A 17902-nucleotide genomic window follows, 5' to 3' on the forward strand; every position below is an offset into this window, starting at 1 on the left:
TTACAGAGATCGTAGCAAGAAGGTAGCAAGACCGTAGCTAATCATTCGCAGGTGGAAAGATGAAGAAGAGTGTGAGGAAGATGATACGTGGAACGATCTTGGTGGCTGGTCAAACGTTCCAATCTCTCTCCTCACGCGTGGCGTTCCATAACTTGTTGGTCAACACTGATTGCCCCTCTCTCTCGCTCTCATTGGCTCACGCTTGAAAGTGTGGGGCCCGAGTCTGATCCATTAATCATGTGTTTTCATATTTAATCTTTTGATCCCATTGTACTAATGACAACAAACGAGCAGCAGTAGTGGCAAGGGGGAGAAATTGATAAAGTGTAGGTCCTGGTTTTGAGTCTGGCCCAGGACATCTATTTTTTACTTTGCTTTGTTTTTCGATCTGATGCAAGCGCTAACACACCTATAGGATGCACCCTCAGTTGGCCACCGTCAGATCTCTCCAGCGCCAAACCTGACGTTCCCAGGGATGCTATTCCACCGTGGACCCTCAAGAGTCTCCCACATGTGATCCAACGCCCAACCAATGTTCATTCTTCTGGTTTTCCTTTTTTCCTTTAGCTTCTTTCTTGTTTTTTTTTTTAGTTTATTATTTTATTTTTAACTAATTAACCTAGCAAATTTTTGATTAACCACTAATACACCATTAGTTAAAACTAACCAATTAGAATGTAGGATTTCACTAAGTTTTTTTAATTAATTTAATTTAGTAATTTAATTAGGATTAGTATTTTAACTTAATAATTATAAATTAATTAATTAATTAGATAATTAATTTAGATTTAAGTTAAAATTAGGATTAGTTTAATAATTAAATTAATTTAGGTTTTTATTTAATGTTTTTAAACCTATTTTCGTATCGCGACCTTCTTTTCTCATCCTATACTCTGTGATTGGCGCGTGATTTATTTATTTAGTTTTGTTATTTATTTAAATTCTAGAGAATATGTATAGGTTTGCAAAAGGTTTTTTTTGATGTAATAGTAATTAGGACTTTTAATTTCCGCCTTTACTTTCCGCATCCCTAGTTTTTGGTTTTGTACCCCTTTAATCCCGAAGCCCTGTAATAGCGTAGGATTTACTTTCCGCCTTTACTTTCTGCACACTATAAACTGTTGATAACTGCTTAGATGTATGGCTAATAGGATTGCATAGAAAGATTAAAAATCAACCGTTAGATCACTAACATCAAAGATAATTTATCTAAACATAACACACGTGATTGCTTCTCACACACACACACCTTTAGGATAATCCCTCTTATGTTGCCTTTCGAATAATAGTTAAGTCCCTTCGAGCGTAGGGATACCTTAGCCTGTTGCCTTCGATTCAAATCATCATAGTCCCTCCGATAAAAGATCATACTCCCTTCGAGTTGTCTACGATAAAAATGATCTCGTCCCTCGATGTTGCCTCGATAAATGATGATCATCCCTTTGATTGCTAAGGTATCCTTACTTGCCTACAAATGACTATTAACATCCTTTTCTAAAGACTTCCTGCTCCTCTTATGGTATGGATAGACTTATGGAAAACGATGATCCTCGATGACCCGATACATCCAATGAAAGGACTACCTACCCTCCTTATGGTATGGATAGCCCTTTCAAACAAAATACTTAAAGAACAAGAAAGACAAACTTAGGGTAGGTGGCTCTTAACTGCTTGCTCACATTCAAATCAAACTTTCAAATGCTTTTCACACCTCTTTTCAAAACGATTTCCAAAAGGCTACACTTATTTACAAGTTAAAGTCCTTATTCAAAATATTTTCTAAACACACTACACTTTTTAAACAAACAAACAAGTGAGCTAAGCAATTAAGAGCCCATGGATAACCATGGATACAAAGGATGCTTACACCTTCCCTTTGTATAACCTACCCCCCAAACTCAAAATCTTTAAAAAGGTCTTTCCGGTTCTTTTTGCCTTTCCAATTGGATAAAATAAAAGTCGATGGTGACTCTTGCTATCCGCATATTTTAAAAAAGTCAGTTCTCCCACCGTATTACAATATCCTCATATTATTCACAAGGTCATTAATTCACTATTCACATACTTTCGTCATATAACAAGTCACAAACATACAATCACCATATAGTCACAAACGTCACACTATGAATCAGATAAAATGTATGGGACATGACTCATGTATATGCATGCGGTACCAATCGGAGCTTCAGCCTCCGTCACCAATTGCCCAATTCAGAGGCACAAGGCATAAGCCTTCGTCACTAATTAGTCAATCCAGGCCGTCACAATATATATGCAAATGTGTGCGACTCAATGAACCAAAAATCACACAACATCATCATCATCATTTACTTCACAAAATATTTGTCACAAGGCACACGCCCATATCACAATTATTACCTATTATTAAAGGTAATAGCACTTCACACATAATTAAACAACTTCATATAATTACGGAACAATTCCGACAATTCATCAAATTAACGATCAATACCATTAGAAAAAGAATCACAAAGATATTCACAACAATCACAATTACGGTCAAATTCTCAAGATACCGTAATTTACCGATAAACCGAATAGTTAATCTAAGTTCAAGTTTATTCCAATCAAATAGGCTTATTAAAAATTAATTCAACTATTAATTTAATCGACCGATTAATATCACAATTTCGACAAAATAAAACCACCACGTTAATATACTAATTAAACTTAACTACCTCGCCAATTTTCATCAAATTCTGGACAACTAATTATACCGCTTAATTCAGCTATTTCGATCAAACGGGACTGTTTTGCATTTTATTATAACTGCTATTGTTTGTTTCTGTTTTCTATTAATTACCACTAGGTTACATAATTATTAAATGTCACTTATACTATCCCAATCATAAGGATACACAAGTTAACAAAAGAGACAAATGAGGGAGGCAGGGATGGCCATGATTATGATTTTGATTTAATAAAAAAAACTGATAACAAGATATAAGGGGTGGCGCCCCCAATTTAATCTCTCTCACATTTTTTTTTGCTTTTAACCACACTAACTTGATGTACCAAACACACATAAAGGACAAATGTATTTTCTTCACTAATGTAACATAGATTAATTAAAGAAAATCTAATTGTAAACCTGAATGAAACTTAGAACTTAGTTAGTGTGTTGCACATTCTACTGTGATTTGAAAAGAAATGTGTACCAATAAAATTGAAATAAGAAACAGGACTCTCATCTCTCTCTACGATGACACTCTTCCAACCACAACACGTTCCCATTTTTCCTTATACAACCTATTTCCAAAAATAACATTTTCAATCAAAACAATAGAAATAAAATGAACAACCAGTCATAAACCAACGTTCAAGCATGGTAAAAGGCTTTAAGTATGTTACTGTATGAGTAGGTCTCTAGCCGAAAGCAAAACAAGACAGAGCAAAATACAGAAGGCAGCATTTCATAGATTTTCAATTTCCAGCAACAATTTAACACAGCAAATGTAATAACCTAATTCCTTAATCCCCAACATACAAGGTTTCATAAGCCCCATTATAGGAAGAGAACCCCACCCTTACCTTGTTTGGATTGAAGAAAACTCTACAAATCCTAACACTTGGGTTGAAATCTCTCTAAGTTTGTTTCTTCTCTTCAAGACCTAGCCTCCACTCTTCCCAAATGGTTTCTATTTTCTGGTTTCTCTACACTTCCTTAAACCCCTTTCTGGTTTCTTTTTTTATTATAACATTGGGCTTAATAAATAACACCACATTTCTATTCTTCACTTAATCAAAATAGGCCCAATTTAATTTCTACACTAAAAGTAAAAATAATACTTACACTTATATTCCATTGAAATAAAAAAAAATCCGATCATTTAATATACCGATTTATTACTCAATACTTCATATTTCCGGTCTAATCCTAATTACTCGGAAAATTCCCAAAAACGCTAAATATTAGCTCATTAATATTTCTAATACTAAAAATATTAAAATTTCTGATTAAATATCGATCCGCTATCCCGAACTAATTCCGACTAAATCGCCCCAAAACGCGAAAAATTTCAATAAACATCACAAATATCTAAATCAAGCAAATAATTATTTTTCCGAGCGTTACAGTTAACCTCTCCTACATAAGCCTTCACGAATCTAGCACTCTCTTCCTCTTTAGGCAAAAAATGCAAATGAATGTCGGGTTTGACCATTCTTCTTGAAGCCACTTTCGCGTTCGAAGCCACTTTCGCGTACGAATGCCCCGGCCGCCTTCCATGAAATCCTCCACTGTCGATCCTTTTCTCTGGAAACTTATTAACATCCTCACACCCTCCTCTATCCCCACCTCCACCATCCACCTTGAAAGGTTGGACAACTCCCCTCTTAAACTTGGGTAGATTCGCGAAAATCTTTTTCCCATCCAAATAAATGTTGTCCATCTTAGTTGCCAGCAATCTCTCATCCTTCACATTGTAAAAACGAGCAAAGCCATACTTCTGTCAATAATTCTTGGCTTGATACTTTTCTCATTATTATTTCTCGTATATATAAAGGTTACAGGGCTATATCGGTAATTACACTAAATAATTACATTTAAACTAATTCCTATTCACATCCCCCCTCAAATTGATGCTGCTTGTCAATGAGCATCAATTTGCTAACAAGAAACTGATGACGTGGACGCGGAACAGCCTTGGTAAGAATATCTGCAATCTGCAACTGAGTACTGACATGAGGAAGTGATATTATTTTGTCATCATAAGCGTCACGGATTGAGTAACAATCAACTTCAATATGTTTGGTGCGTTCATGAAAAACAGGATTCGCAACAATTTGGATGGCACTTGTATTGTCAGCATAAAGTGAAGTTGGCTCTATTTGAGGAAATCCAAGTTCAGCCAAAAGACCACGAAGCCAAATTATTTCAGAACAAGCAGCAGACATGGCACGATACTCAGATTCAGTAGAAGATTTAGAGACTCTCGCTTGTTTCTTACTTTTCCATGAGATTAATGAAGAGCCAAGAAACATGCACCAACCAGTGACAGATCGTCGAGTATCAGGGCACCCTGCCCAATCGGCATCACTATAAGCACTCAATTTAGGAGGAACTCCAGTAGGAAAGAATAAACCACGATGAGAGCTTCCCCTCAAGTAACGAATTATACGACGAACTGCTGCCAAGTGAAGGTGGCGAGGAGAGTGCATGAATTGACTTACTTGTTGAACAGCAAATGATATGTCAGGGCGAGTAATAGTCAAGTAATTAAGGCTACCCACGAGTTGACTATACAATAAGGGATCATGCAACAGATCACCATCATCACGATGATATTTAACATTAACCTCAAGAGGAGTATCCACTGGATTAGCCGATTGCAGACCAGCCATAGAAATTATATCTGTGGCATACTTGTGTTGATGGAGGAATATGCCCTTGGATGTAGAATGAACCTCAAGACCAAGAAAATAATGCAAATTACCAAGATCTTTCATATGAAACGCTGCTTGTAACTGCTGTTTAAGGCTTTGAATGGAAGCATGATCAGAACCAGTAATAATCATATCATCAACATACAGAAGAAGTAGGACAATTCCAGTAGATGTTCTATGAATAAATAGAGAAGAATCGTACTGACTCTGAGTAAAGGAAAACCCAAGTAGAGTGGAGCGAAATTTTTCATACCATGCTCTAGGCGCTTGTTTCAAACCATATAAGGAGCGTTTGAGCTTGCACACACCCTTAGATGACGGAAATAAACCTTGAGGAGGAGTCATATAAATATCTTCCGTCAGGTCACCATGAAGAAAAGCATTTTTCACATCTAATTGATGAAGAGCCCACCCGTTAGAAGCAGCAATAGAGAGTACCGTACGAACAAATGTCATTTTGGCAACCGGTGCAAATGTCTCATCACAATCAATTCCATATTCCTGCTTGTTTCCTAAGGCAACCAAGCGAGCCTTGAAACGGTTGAGGGACCCATCAGAATTCAATTTCACAGAATACACCCATTTGCAGCCAATGGGTTTAACATCAGGAGGACAAGAGACAATATCCCATGTGAAATTCTCTTGAAGAGCTTGAAGTTCCTCATTCATTGCTTTTATCCAACGTACATCTTTAACAGCCTGTGAATAGCAAGTAGGAATAGATATGCTAGAGAGTGTGGCAGTCAAAGAAGTATGTGAGGAATCATACCTGTCTGGTGAATATCTATCTGGTGCTCGAGATATTCGACCAGAACGTCGTGGTTCAACCGTTACAGGAGCAGGTGGCGGTTCAGCGTCGGGAAGGGGTGTGGGAACCTGCTGTTTGTGTTTTCTGACATATACATGACCTGGTTTATAGCGTTCTATAGATTGAGGCATAATAGAAAACTTAGGAAGAGTAACAATATCATTCATGACAGGAGAAACACATGGAAACATAAACTGATTATCAAAAAATGTCACATTCCTAGAAATGCGAAAACGATGGTTAGTGACATCATAACACACAAATCCCTTATGAGAGTGACTATACCCCATAAACGCACATTGAACAGACTGCGCTCCAAGCTTATGCCTTTCAAATGGAGGTAAGTGAACAAAACAAACACATCCAAAAGTATGTAAATCATTATAATTAGGCTGAATTTTAAAAAGACGAAAAAAAGGAGAATCGAGATCAATAACCGTAGAAGGAAGACGATTGATCAAGAAGACAGCTGTGGAAAGAGCCTCCACCCAAAATCGGGGTGGTACAGAAGCTTGAAGAAGTAAAGTGCGGGTCACATCAAGCAAATGACGATTCTTGCATTCTGCCATCCCATTTTGTTGGGGGGTATTGGGACAAGATTGTTGAGACAAAATGCCTTTTTGTTGAATAAATTCTTGAAACTCACGAGACATGTACTCACCACCAGAATCAGAGCGAAATTTTTTAACATTTTCATGAAATTGAGTTTCAACATATGTCAGAAATTTCTTAAACATAGAAAACACTTCAAATTTAGACCGAAGAAAATATATCCAAGTAAAACGACTATAATCATCAATAAATGTGACAAAATATTTATAGCGAGCATGAGAAACTACAGGAGACATACCCCATACATCACTATGAATCATTTCAAAACAAGAGGAAGCCCGATAAGCACCAGACGGAAAAGGAAGTGTTTTACTTTTAGCTAATTTGCAAACAGAACATGAAAGAGAGGCATTAGAAACAACATTTTTATTTCCCAATAAACCAGTTTTAAATAAATGAGATAAAACAGCAGAGTTAGGATGACCCAATTTTCTATGCCAATCCTCATAAGAATTCAAGACATTATTACAAACAAGAGATAAATGACTAGAAATAAACTGAAGTGGAAACAGTCTTCCCACTTTAGGCCCACCACCTTCCCCGACACCTGTTCCTGCACAAGGCAACCATCACGAGAAAAATTTACATTACAATTATTATCAACCAATTGACCAACAGATAATAAATTGAAAGCAAGTCCAGGTGCTACAAACACATCTCGAAAATCAGAGTTGAGGTCACCAACATTCGTGATAGAGAGAGCATTACCATCCGCAATTTGAATTTTCTGACTACCATGGTAAGAATGTAAATTGTGCAAGTATTCAGAAGAGGCTGTCATGTGATTGGATGCACCAGAATCAAGAAACCACGGGCAGGAAACATTCGAAGACTTACCCTGAATTCCCAAGGTTGAAAGAGCGGAAAGTACCATCTGTTGGATTATTTCAGGTTGGAGAGCACCACCATTAGATGGATTGGTGATGGAAGGACCAACTGCAGAGCTTGTACTAGCAGGAAATGCTTGCACCGAACGTTGTGCTGATCGTGGAGGACGGGTGGGACAATCAGAGATAATATGGCCCCGCTGCTTGCAATAATTACAAAACTTCTTACTGCAACTCTGAGCAAAATGTCCAAATTGTTTGCAAGAGAAACATTGGACATGTCGAATATCACGACCTTTACCTCTACTCTGAGGAGCATATGCAAACATAGCAGACTCAGAAATGACAACATCGTGAGACATGGATCCTTGAGTAGCAAGACGTTGTTCCTCTCTGAGAAGTTCACCAACACATGTATCTAAAGAAGGAACAGGATTCCTATTCAGCAAAGCACCTCTGACAACCTCAAATTCTGCACGAAGCTTCATGAGAAATTGATCTCGCCTACTAGTATTGTAGACCTATTGGACATCCGCGAGAGAACTCTTGGGAACATCAACATGTATAATCGCAGAGTGTTCTGTCCACAAATTCAAAAAACCAGAATAATATTCTTGAACAGATAGATTGCCGTCAAAACCCTAATTCAGAATACTTGCCGACACCGATACGATAACACGATCAAAGCAAACACGATTTGTAAGCACCCGAGATTAGAATCGCAATCTTGGAAGAGATTACCGAGAACCGAGATGATTTCAATTACCGAGAAACGAGATCTAGCGAGACGATTTCAAGAGCCACCCAGTGGGGTGACGCTGAATAAAGCCAAGATTAACCTAAAACTCACAGGTTTGATCGAAAACCTACTGATACCATGTCAATAATTCTTGGTTTGATACTTTTCTCATTATTATTTCTCGTATATATAAAGGTTACAGGGCTATATCGGTAATTACACTAAATAATTACATTTAAACTAATTCATATTCACAACTTCATCCCCTTTCGATTTCTCTTAGGGGGAAAATAGACTTCATCAAGATCCCCCAAATCCTTAAACTCAAAGAACAAATCATTAGCTTTCCACTATTTCGCAGACTCCATGAAAAAGATCGTTGTTGTTGAGACCCTTCGTCTTCTATCTCCTTGATACGCCTCATCCCACTTCCCCCTCTTCATTTCCCCATCTTTTTTGCTGAAACTTTGATCCATCCTCCGTCATCCTTGCATGTAGCATTTAGGTGAGCCATATCCAACCTAAAAAGGTAGAAAGTTAGAAAGAAGTTGGACACTCTCTCTCTATAATTCAACTTTGGATTTCTTCGTTCCCTCATCTATTTTTCTCTAATAAACCCTCTCGTTATGGGCTTGGAATACAGATTCAATCATATTGCATACACCCCATAAAGGTATCTAACAGAAATTCAGTAGACTACATATTGGACAATAACATTTAATAAAATCCTCATATTATTGCTTTCCATGCGTAAAAATGTACAAGTATAGAACAAATTGATGCCTTTGAGTGAATGGTATTGTAGATTTAACAACTACAAAAATTATGACAAAAAATTAAATCAATGTATAAAAGTAAATATTCTAAATTATAGATAAGCATCAGCTATTAAATAAAACTAATAATAAAATTATTTATAAGACTATATTCATTATAAATATTAAAAAAAAAAACAATATCTATAATAAATATAAAATGGTCAAACTTTAGAAAACTATCTTTGTTATATAATTGCAATAGCAATACCTCTTACAAACTTGATGGATGCATGTGATGCTTTGCTACCATCATGTTTTTATAAACAGTCAACAACAGAGAAGGATAGTAGAAATACAACTCACTTATCTTCATCTCAATAAACAAAATAGATATAATAATTTGCAGGAAAAGAAATAAAGATTAATTGTGGTGATCACTGCATCCATGCTTATTTTGATCTCTTGGAAAACCCAATGCATCAATCATTCTTCTAATTTTTGTTTCTTCTGTAAAATATAGACACAATGTATGTTGCAAATCAGACCGAAGTAAATGCAAAAGAAGTTAGGCATATAATCATCAATCTGTCGGGCTAAAAAAGAGTTATAATAAATACTGAGTTATAACAAGGGAGAATAAGGGAAACAAAACCAAAGAAGAAGGCGAAAGACAAATTAAACAATTGTATTTACCTGACAATTCTATGATGATTCTCTTTGCTGATGGTGCATTTTGAAGCAAAAAGTCTCCCATTCCATTTGGTATTGATGAAAGTTTATGCGTTTCTATTTTCAGTAACTTCATGTTAAGTAAGTTAGGGAAATCAATCTTCAATGAATCCGGAATTAAGTTGAGAATCTAAGCAATATGAAATGAAGGTGAGTTAAGATCAACTTATGAAGGTGAAATCACTTAAATTTTACACAAACCAAATTAAAATACCTTAAGAGTCTTTGAAGAGATTGTCAATGATTCCATGAGAGCAAGCTCAACGAGCCAATTGAATAGAATCGAAGGAATATTTTCGACTCGTATCCAGTTCGGTAAAACAATATGTACATGTTTAATAGAAGAGAGATTGCTATAGCTATTGCGCCCACTGAGTTTCTGAAATGGCTGACCCACAAAATAAAAGCTGCAAAGATTTGGGGTAGATAACTCAAATTTGTAAGGGGTGTGATAGGACAATTGTATTGTTAAATTAACAAGTGAGACACTTGATATGGAGAGGTTCTTATCATCAAGAACTTGACAATATTGAATGATCAAAGTATTCAAACTTTTAAATGCCGAAAAGGGGTCGGCATAGCCATCATCGCCGCCACCGCAGGAAAAGGCAAAGAAGTTTAGAGACAAATTGGTTAATGCAGGAAGTTTAAGAGAATTAGGAAATATTGGCCTCCTACTAAAATTTTTAAAATATGCAGCAAGGTTAAGAGAGGTTAAAGTGTGAGATGAAAAGTTTGAAAGTGAAAATTGTTCAATATTACATGCCATGGACATGTGTAATAGTTCGAGATCGGGTGAAAATGCGTAATTTAGGATTGTTTTGAGGAGGTGAGGCTCTATGTTACCCAAGCGGGACTGAAATTTGAGAGCTTGGAGAGAGGCTTTGTGGTTGCGTAGAGAGAAAATTTGAGAGACGAAATTAGTGAAAGTTTGGAAGGTTTTAAAGTAAGAAGAATCTAAAACAAGAACATGAAGATCCTTCCAGATAATTTTCCATGTTGTGGAGAGAATGCATGTTTGAACAGCTTGCTTGACATTCAAATGAGACAATATTTGAAATAAAAGACAATGGGGTAAAACACTCAATCTGTCTTTATCGTAATTTCGTCTCCGTGTTCTCATTGTGGAGAAATTTTGCTGCAACTCAAAAACAACAAAAGTGATAAATAAATAAATTAATAAATATACAGCTTTGAGAAAACCCTAGGGTAGTTATCAGGTGACTACTAAATAGCAAGAGACTCGGTGGGTATGGTTTTACTTCTTTACGGTATAGTTATGACGTGTCTTTGGAGCTTATGTGCTTTTTTATCTAATAACCTATATTTTTTGAAATAAATAAATAGTAGTACACACCATTGATCGACGTAATGAAATTAGCCTGGTTACTCTGCCTTTTCCCCGTATGATATCAACTATCATAATCATAAATGTATAAAAATTAAATATTTTAACAAATTCTATGCATCAATCTTTCTTGATAACAGTAAAATTTTCTATAATGCTTTTTAATATAGAGATTAATAAATAAATAAATAAATAAATATACAGCTTTGAGAAAACCCTAGGGTAGTTATCAGGTGACTACTAAATAGCAAGAGACTCGGTGGGTATGGTTTTACTTCTTTACGGTATACTTATGACGTGTCTTTGGAGGTTATGTGCTTTTTGTATCTAACCTATATTTTTTGAAATAAATAAATAGTAGTACACACCATTGATCGACGTAATGAAATTAGCCTGGTTACTCTGCCTTTCCCCGTCTCTCTTGCATATGATATAAACATTCAACTATCATAATTATAAATGTATAAAAATTAAATATTTTAAAAAATTCTATGCATCAATCTTTCTTGATAACAGTAAAATTTTCTATAATGCTTTTCAATATAGAGATTAATAATAAATTAATATGTTTTTTTAGAAAATAAAAAATATTAATAAATATGACGTAAACCATGATACCAAGTTGGAGTCAGAATAACACATCAAATCTTTGATACCAAGTTCCCAAGCCATACGCAAACCATGATATAGAGTCATCAGCTCAGCACGAAAGATATTGGAATAACCAATATTATCCAAAAAATTATGAACCCGAGCAACATCAGCATTTCGAATCAATTCACCAAAATCCGAGATGTTGGAATTACCGAGGATACTGCCATCAACATTCAAATTCATATTACTACCTTTGTGTGCATTCCATGTGATTGTTCTCGTTGGATGAGACATAATATGCTTGAGAAAACATTTAGTTAAAAGATTAACATGATTCAGTAAGATGAGTTTCAAAGTATAGGAGGATACCACTTCATTCGCAAGACACAGTTTGTTTCTAGCGTGCCAAAACCACCAGGAAGCAGGCAAAAAGATAGAGTCATCATTTATATCATGTCTAATCCAATCATATAAACTATCCCTTTGAAAGAATAATGGGTCCAAGAAGCCAATAGATTTTTAAAAGCAAGTAGCGAATTTATAATCTCGCAAATACTGTAGAGTCATCTCAACGTCTCGATTCCATCTAAGACAGAGATTCGTTTGGAGCATACCTGAATGGCACAAAATTGATCTTGTAGTAAGGGACTTATGTAAAGTCGTCCAAATGAAGAATTCTACCTTCTCAGGAGCAAGAATATGCCACACCCATTTCCAAGAGTTATTGTCTATTGTATTTTGAACAAATTCAAGTCTGTTGAGCCAAGTGTAAGCATTTTGAGAAGTATAGATATCGTCTAAATTGTCTTTCCATGTTAACTGATCATGTTGCACCCTAATTTTTACCCCTAAAATTTCTCATCATTTGCACCCATGCATTTCACTAACCACTAATCAAAATTCAAAAAAATACTTCTTGTTTGTTTTGTTTATTTTTATAAGATAGAGCTTTAAATCACAAAGTTTAGGTGGTTGTTCCTTAATTAGGGTTGCGAGATGGGCAAATCAAATACTAATTCTCAAATGCCTATTTTCCAGGGTTGTGACTTATAATCTTAGGTCACATTGTTCTCAAGCTTTAGTTGGCGACTTCACTTGAGACAGATTGACCAATGGTTGGTTCATCCTGAGTGTCAGTCCTAGCTCTTGTTTGTCTTTGTTTTTGGGTGTTTAATTTCTTTATGCTTTATCTGTATATATGTTTGCATTTCTTTATTTTGTTGTTATATCCTGATTTTCTGCTGTCTTGTTTACCTGTATATATGTTGTGCTGGATTTTTTGGTTTTTCAGGTGGGGTGGGATGTTACTATGACGTAAAAGGCCCATTACTCAGGCTAGAGATGTCATTTAGAAAACTTAGGAATAGAGTGGAGTCATGACGGATATTCAGGTGTAGATCTATTTAATGTGGTCATGTAAGCCACGCGCAGACGAGGTTTCGTTGTGGGATACTATCGTTATGCACACTCTGTTGCTACGATGATAGTAGGTTCACACTGGCCGCTAGTTTTGACCTTACCCAAACTAATATTAAACATGTGAGATAGGGTGGGAATTTTTTAACAGGTACATGTTGTTGACCGTCACGGTGTTTGGTTTCTTTGTGCTCTGCTGATGCCGAGTCTCTTGCTAATTAATGGAGGATGGAGGTAGAAGGTTATTTTATGAAGATGATGATGCTATTGTTATTGTTAATGATTTAATGGTGACGGAGAGTACGGCTTATATTGTTGGGAGTGATTTGTGAAGGTGAAGTATAAAGGATGAGTGATTTGAATGGTGATTTTTGTTTTGTGAAGGAGTTTATGGAGGTTTAGTTTTGTGGAGTGATAAAGTGTTTACGGTTTATTGATGAAATGAGGTTGAATATGAATTTTGTTTGAAAGTGAAGATGATAAGAAATATACGAAGGTGATGAAAGAAGTTGTTTATTGTGGAAAATGGAGGAGAATGAAAGCTTAAAGTGTGATGGTTTGAAGAAAAAAAATGAAGGCTTATGATATATAATGGAAGAAGTTTGAGAAGATCAATGGAGTAATTTTAGAGTGGGATTTGTGAGGAATGGAGAATATGGTGAGGTTTTGTTAAGTTAAAGAAGGTTGAAGATTTTTCATGTGATGGAAGAATGGAGAGAATTCATTGTGTTTTTTTTGACTTTCTTCTTCTTTTTTTCTTTCTATATGCTGATTTTAAAGTGGCTATGTAGAATAGGGTGTTCAAAAATATGGTTAACTAAATTGGATACATAAATTGATTTGTATTGCGTTATAAAAAATTTGAATCACTTTAAACAACTCAATTTCAATTTAAAACCGGTTCAGAACCAGTTTTCTTGTATAAACTGATTTAATTATATAAATTAGTTTTTCAGAAAAAAATTTGAAATTTTATTTTTTAAAAATATTTTTTTCCTGAAAGTATAAAAAAATCAGAAAATAATATTTTCCTGAAAATTGAAAAAAAAAAAAGATTAGGAATTCTTTTTACTGAAAATTAATTAAAAAAAAAAACCCTTTTGCAACTGAAAGTCATTATTTCAATTATGCATGGGTAGAACAGAAAATAATGTTTTCACAACTAATCGCAGATGAAGAAATTTTTTTTTGGTAAATCGCAGATGAAATTTTGCAACTGAAAGTCATTATTTCAATTATGCCAAGTAATTGATGACAGTAAAACAATCCCTTTTGTTTCATAATTCTGAACAATATCTTTTGCTTTCTACCATCAACATCAATCCAAGACATTGTTTGGTAATTAATTTAATCTTTTTAAATTTAATTTTAGACAAATTCAAGAGTTTTTATGAGAGGAGTATATATCAAAATATAATTTTAAAACAAATCAATTCTAAAACTAGTTCATAAAATACAACCCATTGTAAATCCATCATATGGTATACCAATTTATAAAAGTAAATTGGTTTTAAATCAATTATAAACTGAATTGAAACTGGTTTAATAATTAATTAAATTTTTATTAAAATGGTTTTTGAAAACTGAACCAAATCATTATTGTGGTTCAGTGTAATTCAGTTCATAATCCATGAACGCCCATAATGTAGAGGTATATGATAGTAAGAAACTTTGTCCTTTCTGTATTTTCAGATCCACTATTTGTGGGATTTTGGTAAATGGAGAGTGTAGTAAATTGAGAGGTTTTGTGTGAGTGTGGTAAGACGCTTAGGGAGCAAGATTCTTTTGTACTTGAGAAAGAAAATAAATGAGAGAAATATGTGAGATATTTTGCTCATTCTTTTGTCTTCTTGTGCCAAAAGGACTAATTATTAATTCAAGTAAAATAACAAAATTAAATAGTCAATCACAATAAAACAATATAACTTTTACATGATTAATTATATTTTGATTTTAACTATTTGAATTAAAAAAATCAAATAAAAAAGACCAAAACGAGTAAACGCGGACGCGCGCAAAATGCGAAAAACAATAAAATGAGCGCGCTAAAATAACCCAAGTATATCGTAGTTCAGTAAAGCATTATGAGTTAGATCAAAATTACAATTAAAAATACCCTAATAAAAAGGTTTAGAGTGATCAAAATGTGAACGCACACGGATGTGAAAAATAAAATGAGCATACCAAACTGACATACGCGTAGCATAGTTTAGTAAAATAGTTCGCTGTAGGTCTAGACTCAAAAAAAATTTCCCGCTAAATTTTCCCACGATTGAAAATTGCTTTTTTGATTTGTTCGTAAAACTGAAATTTTATTATGGGCGAAATATCATAAAGCTCATTAATTAAAAAATTAAGATGTTTGGACAAAATTAGGATACAACACTAAAGTGCTCATACCAAGCTCTAGGAGTTTGTTTGTGACCATAGAGAGCTTTTTGTGTTTTAAAACATGGTCGGGCTTTTCCTATTCCTCAAAATTCAAAGTTTGACAGTTGCACACCTCTTTTATTTGTAAAGACATTTAGGATTACACACTTAATGTTGATATGATATAACTTACAACAACTGAATGTCAAAAGAAAACTAATAGCTTCAAGAAAATAATTCTCATCTTATGACTTACAACAACTGAATGTCAAAAGAAAACTAATAGCTTCAAGAAAATAATTCTCATCTTATGACTTACAACAACTGAATGTCAAAAGAAAACTAATAGCTTCAAGAAAATAATTCTCATCTTAGACTATTCCTTCAACATGATTATATCCTTTTTCCACGGGCCTTGATTTATTTATAGTATTTATTCCATTTTCATAGAGTTTATTCCAAAAACCCCATTTTTGTTTAAGCATGGAATTAAATCACATATATCATTCCTTTTAAATTGATTTAGATCTTTTTGCATAGCAAGGAGCCAACCTTCATCATACAAGGAATCAAAGATACATTTATGTTCAATATTAGAGATGAAAGCTTAATAGTTACATAATTACTCACTTGAGAATGAGTACATACTCCTTTTTAATGTCTCAAAGAATATTATCTATCGGGTGATCTTTTGTGATGATCAAATCTTGTGGTAGTCATTTTGAGCCATTTTTATTTTCCTATTATTTAATTTCCTCGTCATTTGTTATTGTCACTTACAATAGGATCTACTTCTAGAGTGTCATCTTTGACTAAATCTTCTGTGAAATTCTTGAGACCTCAAAAACCAATAAACCACCTTTCCTTGTATCTTGGAGTCTGGATTCATCAAATGATACATGAACATATTTTTTAACATTTGAGGTTCTATTATTTAAAACACTATATGCTTTACTAGATGAAGAATAGCTAATTAATATTCCTTCATCGAATTTAGCATCAAACTTTCCTAACTTGTCCTTACAACTATTTAAGATGAATCACTTGCAACTAAAAATGCATAGATAAAAAATATTTGGTTTTCTACCTTTAAGTAACTCATATGGGGTCTTCATAGGATAGGTTTAATGACCTCCTTGTTTAAAACGTGGAATATAGTATTAATTGCATTTGCTTGAAAGTATATGGGTAGTCTTGTATTGGAACGCCCCAATATACTTTCAAGATTATCGACTGACCCCATAAACCAACACATGTCTTTTCAGCATGATTTGTCCTCACTCACTCTTTTTTCGAGAAACCTTCCATAAGGTATCTCATCCAAATACTAATCCACGTCAAGCACACTTAAATAGGAACTTCTTATTTGTCAGCCTATCAAAAAGAATGTGCATATGGTTGGTATAGGTAGTACCAATCAATTCTTATAAGCCTTCCTTCAACAATACAATGACATACCTGCACATCCCGAGGATCCCTCTCATTTCAATGTGAATTTGTTTTTTCCCTAGAAGCTTCTAGGAGCCGCTCATTGTGATGCCTCTGTGTACCGACAACCACTCCCCGTCCTCGTCGGCCTCGGGTGTTACATGCCCACGAGCTTCTTCTTGGTTCGTTCTCGAATCACATCATACAAGAAGAGGTCTACTCTGATACCATTTGTAACATACCAACTGATTTTAGGAATATCGAATGACCCCACAAACCAACATGGGACTTTTTATCATGCTTTGTCCTCACTCACACGATTTCTGAGAAACTTCCAAGAAGGTCATCCATCCAAATACTACTCTAACTCAAACACGCTTAAATATGAAGTTCTTAATTATTAGGCTATCGAAAATAGGATGAATCTTCTTTTTTGGTAGCCTAACAAATAAGTACTCCATAGTTAAAGAGTCTTGACTTGGAGTAGTATTTGGATGGGTGACCTTTTGGAAATTTTTTCAGAAAGCATTTGAGTGAGGACAAAGCATGCTGAAAAGACTTGTGGAAGTGTTTGGGGTCAGTCTTAAAGCAGTCTGGAGCGTTACACATATCACTTATCATATTTCATGCTAGGTCTTATGAAACATAATTTCTACCCTCTAAAACACAATTTTATTATTGAATGTGTGGACATGAAAAGTTGAGGTTGTACCATTTTCATCGCAAGATTTCCTAAAGTGATGGTTTACAAATTCATCACCATGATCTCTTCTTAAAGTGGTTATTTTCAAAATAATTGGTTTTGGACAAGTTTAGTAAGCATAACGAAAGCTTTAAAAGTTTATTCCTTATGTGCTAAGAATAGTT

At 34.6% G+C, this 17902-nt stretch overlaps 1 protein-coding gene across 1 annotated transcript; it reads right to left on the reverse strand.

Annotated features, from left to right (window-relative positions):
- Positions 1–9633: 9633 nt before the first annotated feature.
- Positions 9634–12064, reverse strand: LOC131619112 (putative F-box/FBD/LRR-repeat protein At5g22610). The gene is made up of 4 exons (XM_058890252.1): positions 11846–12064; positions 10094–11017; positions 9844–10009; positions 9634–9743 (listed from the first exon to the last, which is right to left on the reverse strand). The coding sequence occupies exons 1-4, from the start codon at positions 12062–12064 to the stop codon at positions 9634–9636; spliced, it is 1419 nt and encodes a 472-aa protein (XP_058746235.1).
- Positions 12065–17902: the final 5838 nt, after the last annotated feature.

Source organism: Vicia villosa, linkage group LG7 (genome assembly GCF_029867415.1).
Source record: "Vicia villosa cultivar HV-30 ecotype Madison, WI linkage group LG7, Vvil1.0, whole genome shotgun sequence".
NCBI lineage: Eukaryota > Viridiplantae > Streptophyta > Magnoliopsida > Fabales > Fabaceae > Vicia > Vicia villosa.